We start from the raw sequence: 15,526 nt of genomic DNA on the forward strand, positions 1-15,526 counted from the left end.
ATTGGATCCATTCCTTGCACTGTCGAAAGGTACCGCCCGGATTGGTGGAGTCTGCCGTGCTGACCGATCAACGAGAGATCCTAGCAGCAGAGACAGGCCGTGCTGCGGAGCCGAATGACACTGAGGAGCTCTTTCCGGACCACACGACTTCTGGAGGAAGGCGATATCATCTGCGACCAAGGAAGTGAGGTTTCCAGTACCGGGACATACTGTCAGAACGGCCCTTGGGTTAGTGAAACGGAGAGCCGATGAGGCAAGGGGGGGGGATCAGCCCTGCATTAGTGTAGTGACACCCGTCTTGGCCCGCTGGTGAAGAAATCAACCGCTGCCCAAGGGGAAGAGTTCTGACAGACCTTTTAGTTTCAGGAAGATATCAGGGTATTGTTTCCTCTGACATGGAGAAGAAGAAAATCCTTTGTGCATTGGGGTTCATGCTAACAGTAGCTATCGTTGGCATAACCACATGGTTTGTGGAGGAGGTAACTCCTGCTCGGAAAACACTTGTGTTGACGACTCCAGTGCCTGCGGAGCACTACTTTTATACATTACCGTATCAAGAGTTGAAGCATCGACAGTCCTATTTGAATAACACTTTTATTCAGATGCTGCATCATACCCACGTTGCTACGAACGCTACGAACTGTTGGATATGTGGGATGATGCCGGCCCATCAGAAGAAAGGAGGTACGCCATTCATACCACTTCCTTTCTCTCATAATGGCTCTTGTAGAGCATGGTACACTTTGCTGTTTGCCACTCGGAAACCGACAGTGGGACGATTGCTTTTCAGACTCAATAAAGAATGTCATCAGGACAAAAATGGATATCCACAAGCAAATGGGACAATTTGGGAATGGGAAGAGTACCGACCAGACAATGAATCCATTCCCTATATCTTCACGAACACCAGAGACACTGTGGGGAAGGACAAATTCGTGATCCAAGTGGCACAAGCTCAAGCGGACCTGTGTGTCCAGAGTGTGGGTTTTATCCCTGTTGGTGTCAGTGATTGCTTAACTGTCTTGAACATTGACGGGTTGAACAACAGTACCTTCCTAGCGTCCCATAATACCTACTTTGTATGTGGAAATAAAGGTTATTACCGTTTGCCGGCTGGGTGGTCTGGGGTATGCTATGTATCATTCCTATTACCTCCTGTATTCCTAGCACCCGCGTCATATCATAAGGATTTGAAATTGTTGAATAATGTGACTGTAAATAGATATAAACGTACTTTATCGATTGATGATGTGGATCAAACTGATACCAGTTTGCAACAGTATATTGATTTTAACTTAGGACTGTTTTTCTTTGTTGGAGCCGCTTTGAATAGTAGGAAGATCCGAAGATTAACAAGGGTGGTAGAAGCTGTGACTAATCAGACTGCTGCTGCTCTTGGGAATCTTACGGAAGAGTTACAAATAACTAGGATTGTTGCATTACAGAATCGTATGGTATTGGATGTAATGCTAGCTGATCGAGGTGGAGCCTGTAAAATTATTGGAAGTAGCTGCTGTGTGTTCATCCCTGATCATACGCCATCCGTTTATAACGCCATTAACAAGCTGCATAAAATAGCAGCTGAAATCCACACAGAAAACGGCACTTGGTCCTTTTCTGGATGGTTTTGGGCGTTGGTTACTGCCTGGGGATGGAAGGTCTTAACTGGTCTCTGTATTATTATAGCAATTCTGTTCTTTTTCTGTATGTGTATTCAATGTGGACCATTGTGCTGTTCCGTATGCATTTCATTCTGCATTCCAGATAAGAAAGCTATTGCCGATGTTGCTCACCAGAAGGGTCTAGCTAAAGAGGTTAAAGGAATGATGATAATTGACATATATGATGATTATTCTTGGAAGCCGGATGTCTTCAGTAAATGCTGAAAGGGTCGTCTGTTGTAAATTAAAGCAGAATGTGATTAAGCATTTACTAAAGACATTAATGCTTTCCCTTTAGATCATGTTTTCCTCGTTATGTTGACCGAAGTCCGGACTCCATCTTGTATTATCATGCTGCCACGTGCTCGCCACGAGGAGAGTCCGACCTCTGTGTTAGTTGCTCTTGTAATCTGCCTAGTAACAGTTATAAATAGCTCTCTTGTCCATCTGGCGCATGCCCAGACTTGACCACATCTGTTATAATTAGCTTTGCTTGACCATGTGTTTTCGCGGGCTCGAGGAGTGTGTTGGCTCCGCCCATGTATTGATTCAGTATCGAGAATGGCCATAAATGGTAATGTTCTTCGACCTCATGTTGTATCCACCCACTTATGAGCCCCTCTGTTGTGTATAAAAGGGGACTATGTACGCAAGTTCTTTGTGCTACTCCATGCAATACTGAAGAGTGTTGTGTGGATTGTAGGACCACCCTTAAGGGTTAATAAACGTTGTTTTTGTACTTTGCAGTTTCCGTGCCAACTTCCTTATAGATTTCGTTACAGGAGAGCGAACCCTTGTGCCTTGCGGGCCTAGCTGGGGCCTGTATTCATCACTATGATGTCTAGAAATGGATGTCCGAGTGTTGCCGATTCGTCTGTTCATGCACTTGTAATTCAGCAAGTTGTAATGTTTTTTTCCAGGGGGGGTTTATTTGACCTTCATATGCCTTAGTAATCAATATCTCAATAGATGGAATCTCCTAAAATGCCCATCTGTACATTCATCATAAAGATCTTGAGACAAGCATGTGCTACAAAATCAATGCTCGCAGATCCAGGAGAAACCGCTTTGGAAACGCAGGGCAAAACGAAGAAACATATTTATGGCTTTACTCTTGAACTTAGAAAGGCTCCCAACCACCTCTTGGTGTTTCTGACATGCTCTTGTCTGTGCTTCCCGTTTTCTCCCACTGTGCTGAGTTGTGAAGCACTGTTAGTGTATAGGTGACTGACTTCAGAGATTAGTAGAATTACAGAGGAACCCCTGGTCAATGCTCACAACATACTCTTTAAAAAAAACTCATTACAAATCACACAGGTTGTGCCCCTTACACACACACACACCAAAGCTAACAAAAGAGTTGAATCTACTGGCAAACGCAACCATGAAACAGTGTAAGTTCTTGCTGTGCCATGGAAAGGCCTAGTGAAAACTATGTGAGGAGCGCTGCAGGAAAGCAAACTGAATGATAACTCCTCAAATGCCTCTAGAGGTGGAGGCATCTACGAAAGCTGAAAATGGGTCTTCAGCAAACATTTTCTTACCCCTTCCCTGTCTCTGATCCCTGTCATTGCATTAACTTCGCCTGACCCATCCTTCTTCGTTCAGAAGCCCTGCCTCCTCAGTATGTGGCCCCCTTCAGACCTGTTAGTTCATCAGTATCTCCTGCCTGCAGAAACTCAGACTCCCTAACATCTTACCGTAGTAGAACCTCATTTCCATGTTCTTCCAGCAACCCGGTCTCGCTCTTTGGGGTGCCCCCACCCCTCCAGTTATAGCTTTTCCACCCTCTCCTTGCCTCCCACTCCCCCATCTATAAATCCACAGACCTTTGCCGCCAGTTCCCTGTCCTCCAGGCTTGTTGTACAAGAACAGATCCAAGTCAGGAGAGGCGCCTCCCTGCTGCGTATAGTGCTGAAAGGAAAAAAGAAAGGGAGAGTGAGTATGGCACTACAGAGGAACCACGCCTTCAAGACGCACACTTGGAGGTCAGCATGGGCTAGAGCAGCAATGACCGGAGAGGGCTGTATGTGCAAGACTCTGGCAGCATCATGTCGGCAGTGAGTACATTTGTAAACATTTGGGGGCATCACATCCAAGATGACAACAGTGGGCCTCACGTGAAGCAAACAACTGTAAGGACCCCAGCCATATTCAGCAGAATCACCTGACAAATTATAAAATGACACATCTCACAAAAATCTAAACATTTCGAAGCATTCTCAAAGTCAAAGGCCTTGGGTAGAATGTACGCCTGCAAAGAGCTACCGTAGACGCCACCCCTGCACACTGATGTCAGTTCCTTTTAGCGTCTTTCTACGCAAGGAGCACTGAGCCACGAATCACATTGACCAGTGGTTCCTAAATTTTTTCATCCTGGGGCTCCCTTGACCTTTAGGCCGTTGGCCACGGCTCCCCATTATGCTCCTTTTGTTTGCCGGGAGGTGTATACCCAGCCTCAGGGGTCGTCCATATTTCTCCCTGAAAATAATTGGTATGAAGCCGATGAAGGTATTATAATCATAGATGTGGGGCTCACTCCCGGGAACCAAATGGAGGGGGGAGAAGGGCGGGGGACGAAATAAATAATTCTCGTGTGCACCTTTCGCGAGGTTGCTAGGTGTATGAGTGCAGCTATTATGTGTTTCATAATTTTAATTTGTGGCAGTAAAGCACAATGGATACGAGTAGAATGAAGGGGCAGATGGCTGCACTTTACTAAACCAGGTGCCCTCGGATCATGCAGAGGGCAGGGCAAAGCGGCCCTTAAATTTCTTGGATGCCCTGGAAGACCTGGAATTCGCTCTCGGGGCTCTTTGGCATGCATTGGCTCTGATAGCCCTATGATTGGCACTGCCAGCCCAGAAATGTGCACTGAAAGCCCTGTGAGATGTACTGGCAGATCTGTAATGTGCATTGACAGCATTATGATGTGCACAGGCGGCCCTGGATCTGGAGCAGGCTTCTCCCTGCTGCCTTAGTACTTAAAGCTTTACTGTTCTGATTATTGTTGCGTTCCTGTCCTACTATCAGTGTCCCACCATGTCCTGTTAACGACACTGCACAATAAGAGTTGCTACATCATTTCCACTGAGTTTACAGAGTAGGCTACTTCGGAGAGTTGAAGATCGACTTCTATTTTCTTGGGAGCACAGCTCTACCTGCATCAAGGCCAGCCCAGGACCAACAGATGCATGATTGGAGAGGCCAATTTCAATGCTGGAACCTATATTACGATTCAATAAGTAAACTGCACTGTATTCATTATTGTACGTTTCAATTTACGATGCTTCTGCAGTCCATTTGTTTTGTGTCATTCTAGTCTGGAACGCACACAAAACCTGGCCTGTTCAAACAGGACATTCAAAGCAGTGACATATATAAGAAAAAAATGTCCATGGACTATTGGGGTGACACTGTGCAAACTTTAACAAGAGGTTTGGTTCAAAACCATCTGTGGCGCACATGGGGAGGGAGGTGCTGGATGTGTCTGAGTGCCCAGGACTTGATGGGAGATTGAGAGGCAATCACTGTCCTTGCACAGCCCCACTGTGTTAAAATTTGAAAAATAGAAAATTATGAAAGCAAAGTACAATAGTCAAAGGCATGTCAGGAAATAGAGATCAATGAGTGGGTGGTGGGGCCTGTAGCCAGAGGGCAGCACACGCTACTTGGTGTGTGCAAGGAGGACATGGATAAAACGAATAGCAAATGTCATGTTAATGATGAATAGCAGCAGACAAAAAAGTATTGTGCTCAAACCATGAATCTGGGAAGCAAATGCACACCATTTGCATTCTAATCCAGGGTTAGTCTATCCAAAATGGCTATGACCCAGCCTAAAGCTACTGAGATTTTTCTATAATATATGTAAATTGGATAACCCTGCTAGTGGCCACAAGTCTTCACCTGACTGCTTTTGCATGCAGTGCTGCACCAGAGATGGCTTCCAGGCGCTGTGAATTAATATTTTCAAGTGGCCGTTGTGTGTAAAAGCAGGCTGTCCGCAAATATTTCCTTTTACGTTTAGCATGCAGGACATTGTATTTCCTCCGTCTTAAGGTACACCTCCGAGTCTCATTCCAGCCGTCTACCTGCCTGCAGACCTTGTGCGACCCACTCAGGCCCCGTCCTCCTCCCCAGAAAGGCTCTGTCTGAACTGCTAATCAAGGTGCTGCATCGCTTGCACTTTTCCGGCCTCCAGAACTCCTGCTTTTGAACTGCAAGAATAAACCTCCACAGTTTACAAATCCTTGTGTGCAGCATCCTGACCTTCACCCCCGGTATTACCCTTATTGTCTATCAGTCAGTGGTTCCTAAACTGTGTGCTTGGTACACATCTTTTCGCGGCGCCCCTGACAAGTTTTGATGGAGCACTGGGGTGCCGCGGTGCACAGATTGGGAACCACTGACATTGACCAATGGTGTGGAGAACTAGGCCCCTGAAAGGGGAACAGACCTGTTCCTAGAAATGTGTTCTCACGGTAGGGAGGATGTGTGGATCGGTAAGAAATCTGCAGGTAGACCGAGTCTCTACCAGGTAAGGCGTTACCAAAGGTTGTTAATCTGATACAGACTTCTAGCAGAAGATGCCTTAGGATAAAACAGATACCTATGCAATATCTTACCGGGGGTGATGGTGTGCGGGGGGGGGAGGGTGCAGGGAGAGGTGGGTGGGTCTGCAAAATTATTTCACACTAAAACATTCTTAAGAACTGAACGGGCAAAGTGCCCATCCCTACAGCCCTAACTGTCCAGGCAGTATTACTTGGTAAAAGTATGCAGAGATGCCCACGTTGCAGCCTGGCAGATGTCCAGAACGAAAATCTTCATGCTAAAGCAGTGGTCACAGCCTTGGATCTGGTGAAATGCACATGCAAACCCTCAGGCGGTTGCTTTTTGGCCAAGCAATGCAGTTTTTGTACTATCCATCGGGAGATGGTTCGTTTCTCTAGCGCCTACCTTTCTGGGCTCTGACATACCGCAAAAAGAGTTCTTCATCCACCTGGAACTCTTTAGTGTGGTCAAGGTAGAACAACAACACACTCTTTTTGGGTCCAGTCAGGGGAGTTGCTCCACTTCTTTAGAGGGATGTGAGGGAGCATAAAAGGTAGGCAGTGTGATGGACTGTGGATTGACCTACATGAAAGGGAGTGACCGCCTTCGGTAGGAAGGACCAGCTTGTCTGGGAAGATGTTGAGGTACAGGGGCTTAGATGACAAAGCCTGGAGCTCAGTGAGCCTCCAGGCAGATGTTAGTCCCACTAGAAAGGCCGTCTTGCTAGTTAGAAGCCTGAGAGGACAGTTGTGAGTTGTGAAGCAGCTTGAAAGGAGCGTGCACTAAGAAAGTCAGAACTAAAGTTAGGTCCCACTGAGGCATGATGAAGGAGGGAACTAATGTTGAAGACCTTTCAGAAACTTATGTACAATAGAAAACTTGAAAAGAGATGGTTGATCAAGCAACTGCAGAAATGCCGAGATGGCAGAAAGATAGCCTTTTAAGGTGCCAAAAGCAGGGCCCTGCTGGGCAAGATAGAGAATAAACAGAGGGACCTTAGAAAGGAGGGCAGAAAGGGGGTCAACCTGTTTTCTTGCACACCATGCCACAGACTTGCCCCACTGGCAGGCCTACACCGTCTCGGTGAAGGGACGCCTGGCTGCCAGGATGACATAACAGATTTCAGGCAGAAGGACGAAAGTTGTCAAATGTCGCTGATCAATCTCTGTGCATGAAGGTGGAGCGTTGACAGGTTCAGGTGGAGAACCATTATCTGCTGCTGTGACAAAAGATCCTCCCAAAGGGGCAGTCTGACCTGAGGACCAATGGGCATGCTCAGCAAATCGGGAAACCAAACTCTTTGGGCCCAGTCACAAGGATGCCTTGGACCCGATCGTTCCTGATCTTGAGAACTCTGCTGTGGTGTGGTATACAGGACGCCAGAACTCTACTCAAGAACAAAAGCATCTTCGAGCGAGAGCCGCCTTGGAAACTCCAGCAAGCAGAAGTGCTGACATTGAAAGTTCTCAGTGGTGGCAAACAGATCTAACCAAGGCTCTCCCCAAAGCTGAGAAAGACCTTGGACCACCTCTGGATGGAGGTGCCATTAGTGACCTTCTAAGCATCTTCGGCTGAATTAATTCCACCCTGGAGTTCAGAGAGCCTGCCATGTTCTGAACCCCCAGGGAAATGCCCGGACGTTCCAGCCATGTCCAGAAAAACAGGGCTGCTTGACAAAGGGTGCACAACACCCTACCCACCCTGTGTATTGCAGTACCACATGGCGGTGGTGTGGTTCATGAGCACCTGCACTAGACCTTGCCATGATGGTGGTAGAAAGGCTTTCAATGCCAGTCGGATCAGCCGGAGCTTCAACAGGCTGATCTCCACATCTACCAGGTTGCTGTCCCATCCTAGGAGAGACTCATCTGTCAATACAGTCAACTCTGGTTGGGAAAAGGAAAGGGGTCTGCTGACCCAACTGTGGTTTGTTAGCCCACACTGCAGATTTTCTGCAGTGCCCTCCAAGATCTGGACCATGTCGGAGAGATTCCCCTGATGCTGCACCCAGTGGAACTTCAGGTCTCTCTGCAGATCCCGCATATGCCAGCAGGCATGTCTCACAAGCAGGATGCAGTAGGCCATGAGGCCCAGCAGTTTTACAAAAATCCATGGTGGAGGCTGAAACATCAGTATCATAGCCTGAATATCCTGGACTCACCATTGGGGAGGATAAGCCCAAAACTGCACCGTGTCCAGACCAGCTCCAATGGAAGGGGGCATCTGAGAAGGGGTCAGGTGTGACTTTGGCATGTTGATAGTGAACCCCAGCGAGCGCAGGAGGTCTCCCGTTATCTGGAGGTGGGAGACGACTGTCTGGGACAAGCCCACCTTCAGTCAGTCAGTCATCGAGATAGGTGAAGACTGGCTCCCCTGACCTCCGCAGATTAGCTGAAACCAACACCATCACGCTGGTAAACAACAGAGGGGCGCTGGTAAGGCCAAAGGGGAGCACAGTGACCTGAAAGTGCTTATGACCTACTGTGAACCGCAGGTAATGTCTTTGGGAAGGCATGATGGTGATGTGGAATTACGCTTCCTGCAAGGCCAACACCACCATCCAGTCTCCCGGGGCTAGGGCAGACAGGACTAGGGTAAAGCGTGGAATTTTGAATATTTAAATTTTCAGGAAGTAATTGAGAGGGCACAGGTCTAAGATAGGACAAAGCCTTTGTACTTCTAGGGCACCAGAAAGTAGCGAGAATAACAACCATGACCTACTTCTGATGATGGCACCCTCTCTAAGGTTCCCTTGGCCAAGAGAGCCACCACTTGCTGGCAGGGTGAGAAGAGATGGTCCTCCATCAGTCGGTTGTTAGTGGGTTGCATAGGTGGAGGGGCAGTCACGAAGAGGAGGGAGTAGCCTTTTTGGATAATCTCGGGAACCCAGAGGTCTGATGTCATTGACTCCAGCGGTGCAGGTGATGGTGTACCCTCCCGACCACTGGTTGCCCATGGTGATCGGAGGGCAATCCAAAGAGGATTGGAGTCTGCAGCTGATGGGGCTGGTGGACTGGGCCCACCTCTGGCTGCCTGACGCCTGTGGTCTATGGGTGCTGCATCATCTGCCATGCAGTGGCTGGAAAGCTTGCACACCATTGTGGCTAGGCGGTTAGAGACACGGCTGGAAGCCCCTTCCGTGGCCATGTAAGGAGCGAAAGGTAGACTGGGGTTGATGGGGGCCATGGAAAGGCCCGAGGACCTGGGCGTAGCCCTGTTGTCCTCGAAGAGCTCCAGTGCCGAGTTTGCCTAGTCTCTGAAGAGACTGGAGCCATCAAAGGCCATACCCAAAAGCAAAGCTTGGACATCCTCCGAAAAGGCAGTTGTCCTCATCCAGGCGTGGTGCCGTAAGGCCACCGATGAAGAAACCGCTCTGCCTAGCGAGTCAGTCGTGTCCAGCCCACATCAGATTGTGAACTTAGCTGCCTCTCTCCCATCAGCCATAGCTTGGGAGAGAATGACTAGGGACTCCGCCAGGACCACAGGCAGCACCTGCGCAACCAAATTCGGCAGATAATGGGAGTAACTGCCTAAAAGGCATGCATTGTTCACAGACCACAATGCCACACTGGCAGAAGAAAACATTTTCTTACCCAAGGTGTCCAAGCCTTTTGGATTCCCTATCCAGTGGTGTAGTAGGGGATGCGCCAGGGTTTACTCAGGGAGTGGAAGCTTTGACCATCAAGCTCTCTGGGATGGGGATTTGGGTGAGGAAAGAATGGTCCCCTGGGTTAGGGCAATGGTGGAGGGCAATTGTCCTGTTCATAGAGCCTCTGTGCAGGGCTTTGACCAGGCCCTGACCAAGTGAGGGCTTCATTAAATGGGAGAAATTGTTCTGAAGGGCGGACTCTCGGTTGAAGCACCTCTGTCAAGACGTTAGTATTGGCAGCCACGGAGGGCAACTAAAGGTCCAGGACCTCGGCCACCCTCCTCACCACCATAACAAATGTGTCTCCCTTCTCCATAGTCATGGTAGGAGGAGAAACCAAGCCACTGTCTGAGAAAGTGTCCAGTCCACTGGCATCCGCTAATTCCTCACACCAGTCCATATCAAGGTCTAGGGGCTGGTATCCTTCAGGGTCCAGTCGCCCCTCCCAATCTGCCCCAAGTCCTAGCACATAGGAATAGGGCTCAGGCCCTGGCCAGGAGGGAACAACTCCAGTCGGCACCCGAGTCTGCATCGGGTGATGCCCTTCTGGAGTCGGGGATAAGAATGGGGGCGGTGGCAGTGAAGGGCACAGGTGGCGCTGGGAGCATGGTCATTGAGACAAGTGCCGGGGAAGGTCCAGGTCCAGAATTCTACGAGGCCATCACCTCATATTTGGGTGGCCCATCCCTGCTGAAGCATCTTGAAGCCCTGCGGGCTCGGGAGGGGCAATACTGGTTCCTCGCTGGCAGGTCCACCCTCACCGTCGTTCGTGGCCCTTGGATCCACAGATGGATGTAGTCCGACGCACTACATCCATCTGTGAATCCAAGGGACACGAAAAATGGCGAGGGTCGGACCTGCCAGCGGGGAACCAATATTGGCCCCTCCCGAGCCTGCAGGGCTTCAAGTCACTCCAGCTGGGATAGGCCACCCAAATATGAGGTGATGCCCTCATAGAAATCTCAGCGTTGGATGGGGGTCGCTCCAGCTCCCAGAAAATCAGAAGGCGCGGAGACAGCCCAGGCTCAACCACAAAGCCAGGCCTCGAGTGACGAATGCCCTTCGTCTTGTTGGATGTGTTGGGGTGAAGCCGAAGATCTCTTCGACTTCTTGCTCTTCTTCTTCTTGTGGAACTTACCGGAGTGGGAGGACTTCAACTGCATCAAAGATCGATGGATCTGCGACCGATCTCAGGACCTTCCTCTGGACCAGGGTCAAGACCATTGCAGTTTGAGGGATCGCTCCCTCAAGGCATTAGGGTGCATGGCGCGACAACTGATGCAGGTCTTAGCGAAGTGGTTGCACTATAGGCACCAGAGACAGACAAGGGGCTAGAGTCCCATCACCAACATTTACTGATGACAGGAGGAACAGAGCTTGCATTCAGCCTTCCTCATTGACATCCCTGCCACACCAGGAGACAAGGCTAAATAAAACTTCGACAAAAAGTAAAATAAATGACAGTTAAAAAAAAAAGTCTAGGAATAGCTCTCTCCGGATCTTCACTTACTGGTGCGGAAAGAAATGAACTGATGTCAGATCTCTGGACTGGTGCCTACATAGGCATAGTGCACATCATTTCCGGCGCGGACACTGCCACATGGAGCTGAACGATTTACCTACCAACGCACAGGGGTACTGCCCATTAAATATTTCTGTATCCAGTCTGGGGATAATCCTAAAGGTAAGGAATCTGCAGCTGGAAGTCTCTAGCAGATACTGCTTTTCTGCCACACCAGTGACTTGCTCTTCACTATTATGCACTTACATAAAAAGCTGTATTGGAGATTTTCCACATATCAACACTTCTATTTCAGTGAAGCTGTCCAGTGGCGTAGCAAACCACCCCCACCTGCACCCGTTGCAGGAATCCCCAGCCCCTCCCTGCTCGAAAATGCGGCCGCCACAGGCAGCACAAGGTCTAGCTAAGCCACTGAAGCAGCCTAAGTGGGAATCTTTAATTTAGTGTTCCTCCTTTACAGATGCATCCTCTCATTTTTCCTTTTCATACTGATAATCTTCACATGTTGACCCCCTGTTGCTATTATTGCTTTCAGCACTCCTAGTTTACAGAAGCTGTCTCGCTGATAATGTGCCCCTCCTGGACCTCGTTTACAGATGCTGGCTAACTGGTGGCACTCTAGCCCTTAGTATTCTTTGTTTATAGGAGCTACTGCCTCACCGTTGCCTTTCTGGTCCAATTTAACAGAAAGTGTTTTGCTGGTAAGAGCCGCGACCGCAACATGAGAGAGGGGCAGACCACAAGCTCCACCAGTCGCTGTGGCAGGAAGCTGCCAATGCCGCCAGACCGCACCCGGAGGCGCATTACAAAATTCATCAAGTGTTACCGTTGCATGGGCGCGTGACCGGTCCAAGTCCGGGCCCGTCTGAGCCCGTGCTGGGCCACCTCTCTTGGCCTGTTGTGTCAAAACTACAAAGGATTGTGGGGGTGAGTCCCATTGATTACCTTTAAGGATATTAACTGTATTTGGCTTAAGAAGGTTCATTACGATGGGGAAACGCAAGTGCACTGGCGGGCGGGGTTGCTACACAGCCACCTGCAAAAGTGACTACCGTCAATAAAAAGCTCCAACTGGCTATTGGTGGAATTGCTACTGAAGAACAAGTTACTTACCTTCGGTAATGATGTATCTGGTAGAGACATACTCTACCTCAGAGGTGTGCATCCACTGCACACACTGCACAAAGCGCACTACTCTTGACCTCTAGGGTTCCAACAATATTAAACAACCACAAAGGATTCCCAATCTTTTTCTTCTGATTCTTGGTGAAAAACTACTTCAGCCTAAGCCATTCCGCTTTCTCCTGGCATGCAGCGAAGACTGTCAATATCTGGGGTCTGCCGTATATTCCCCAACATCAACAAAACCCAAAATGCATTGGGAACTCTTCCTGGGCGGCTGCTGAGTTGGTAATCCAGATGCCTGAAGCCAGGCATGCCGGCGTAATGCCACAGCCAACGCCATCGCGCAACCAATGGAATTGATGGAGTCCATTCTACACCTGATGAGCAGTTTGACCACCTCGCGACCATCGAAAATCAACTGGGTCAACTCGTCCTTGCTAGCCTCTAGGAGCAAAAGTAAAGCTGAGCCAAGGAGTCCCACAAGGCAAAGGAGAAAGCGTCTGACGCGTAAATCATGTTGGTGGAGCGCAATGCTGCACTAAAGGAGGAAAAAATGTGTTTCTCACAAGAATCCTGCTACCTGGACTCTTTGTCAAGGGGGGGGTATAGGAAAGGTTCTCCATCTCCGGGGACGACTTAATGACCTGGAACACGAAGTTGCAGTGGGTTGGCTGTCAAAAAAGGCAAGCAGGGCCCTCTGGGGCAGGGTGGTATTTGTGTGCAATAGCACTGTCCACTGGTACACCTGACTTTTAGTCTGTGCCCCCAATAAAATATCAAAGTTCCTCTCAAAAGGGGAGTATTGGTTCAACCCCCAACTTCCGGAATGAAGGCCCTCAATAAGAGGGTCCATAGCCTTCTCCACTATAGGTAGAGTGAGATGTAAGACATCAGCCACTCTTTTCAAAATTTCTGCCAAATAAGAACTGGCTTGCGATGCGAAGCCATGAGGTGATAAAGAAGAGAAAGTAGTCCAGATGCTTAACCCAGCTCAGCAATCCTGCTGTGCTACTAAGTAGGAGCCACAAACATTGGCTGCTCCAAGGGGGCTACACCCTCATGTTCTTCCCCCAACTGGTGCTGTGAAACCTCCACAGAAACAATTTGTGCAGAAAACGGCTCCCTAATCGGTGTCAGACAGCACCGACCCGGTGCCGTACCGACGTCCGCCTGGGAAGGGGGAAAGGCGTTAATCGACGTCAGCGCAGATGCAAGGAGCCAGGTGAAGCTGACCCTACGAATCTCGAAGCCGTGTCGTGCACTGACTCTAGCTCGGAGTGTTCTGGCACTGTGTAAATAGGCACCGGTGGGGCAAGCGACGTCGTGTCGAAATGACCGACGTCACTAGTGGAGGTTCCAAAGGACCATGCACCGACGCTTCAGTGTCCGAGGCTGGAACTGTCACCAAGGGCGAAGAAGTTGGCCATGACACAGTTAATGCACCTACAACCTTCTTAGGGGCCTGCATGCATAACAGAAGGAGACAAGGGGACAAAGACAAGATGGAAAGTATTGTAGTATTCCTGCAGCTGGTTCCAGGTCGCCCTGGCTCCAGGAAAAGGTGGGAGGAGCAGAAGTGGCACCAGAGTAGAAGTAGAAGAGTTTCCAAGATTCACCTCGCAAGTTGAAGGAGCCACAGGACTTCAATCTCTTATGATGCCGCTTACCATAAGAGGTAGCCTGAGATCGGGACCGCTGACGTGGACTACGGGGAGAAGAGCGGCAGTCACAGTAACAGCGCCTAGATCGGGTGGATGACCACCGCTGAAAGGAGCTGAAGGTCTGCGACAATCTTGCCATCAGAAGTTCCATGTGCCGCTCCTGCAGCGCCTTCGGTTTCAACTGCTGGCAGGTATCACATCCGGAGCCGACGTCATGCGGAGCCATGGAGCGCCGCCCTCGACCCGCAGTGGCATTGCAGAGAACTTTTTCCCAGATCCAGTCTGATGCCTTGGAAGAATTCACAAGTTAAGGAACCTGCGGCTAGATGTCTCTATCTGATATTGAACTTACGGAAAGGAGGCTTTCACAGGGGGGTGATGGAGAACCACCCACAAGTCCAGCTAGCCTAGTTCCATTTACCTCAACCCGTTGAAGACCCATGCAGCTACTGTAGCCACTATTGAATCTTCTAATGACTCCAATTCCACCAGCATACAATCCTCTGCGCCTATTAGGCTCACCCTTGTTGCTGCTCTGGCACAGGGGAACAACCAACAGGATTCACTCCAACTTGTGTTTAAAGGAAAACGATTCTATCCAACCAGCACCATCTTGACAGTGTTGTTTTGACGCCCACTCTGCCTGCCAAACCCAAGGCCAAAATCGTAAAACTGCCTGATCTAAGGGAGGGGAAAGACCAGTTACATCAAAACTGGACTGGCTAGATGAGTTTGTAGGTACTGTAATGGACCGACTCCAGGGGATGAAAAACCCAGAACGTACGCCACTAATGGACAAAATAACTGTCCTTGAATCTTTAGCAAACCAAGACCCAAAACACCCCCAGCCCGCAGCTACACCCCCATATATAGACCAGCCCACTGGAGTTGGTATCTCCACAAATGAACAAACACAGATTTATGGATGTAATGTAGGAGCATCACAGGGCTTGGGGACACTGGACGGAAGTGCAACACTCATCCAACTGACACCCTTAACAGAGAGTCTGGAGATATACCAGCAAGAAGTACCAGTAGAAGTAAAGTGGCCAATAGTAATCCACCTGAAACTACAGCCCTTGTGACAATTGATTTGCCCCGGAGGCTTGTCCCTATTTGTGGTCATGATGACTGGGGTTCCTGGCTTAAGAGATGGGCTGAGGGAAACCCACACAGAACAGAGCAATAAGTGTCTCAATTGGCTGGGTAAACATAGGAATTTTCCAACCTCGATGGCCAGTACTGTATTGTTTACACAGTGTGAGGGGTGGCTTGGGAAGGAGGCTAAGGACTGTCCCGGAGATTGTGTGGTTATTAATTTCAGAGACCCTGCAGTTGTTTATGAATTTTT

The 15,526-nt window shown here is 49.2% G+C and overlaps 1 protein-coding gene across 9 annotated transcripts in view; it reads right to left on the minus strand.

The window, feature by feature from the left end:
- SZT2 (SZT2 subunit of KICSTOR complex) overlaps positions 1–15,526 on the minus strand; it is a 937,318-nt gene that overhangs the window by 323,180 nt on the left and 598,612 nt on the right. For all 9 annotated transcript variants that reach the window (XM_085602961.1, XM_085602966.1, XM_085602963.1 and 6 more), the window contains one exon: positions 3,491–3,575. In XM_085602961.1, the coding sequence (XP_085459087.1) occupies positions 3,491–3,575 (85 nt within the window). The remainder of the gene's footprint in view (positions 1–3,490; positions 3,576–15,526) is intronic.

Source organism: Triturus cristatus, chromosome 4_2 (assembly GCF_964204655.1).
Source record: "Triturus cristatus chromosome 4_2, aTriCri1.1, whole genome shotgun sequence".
Classification (NCBI taxonomy): domain Eukaryota; kingdom Metazoa; phylum Chordata; class Amphibia; order Caudata; family Salamandridae; genus Triturus; species Triturus cristatus.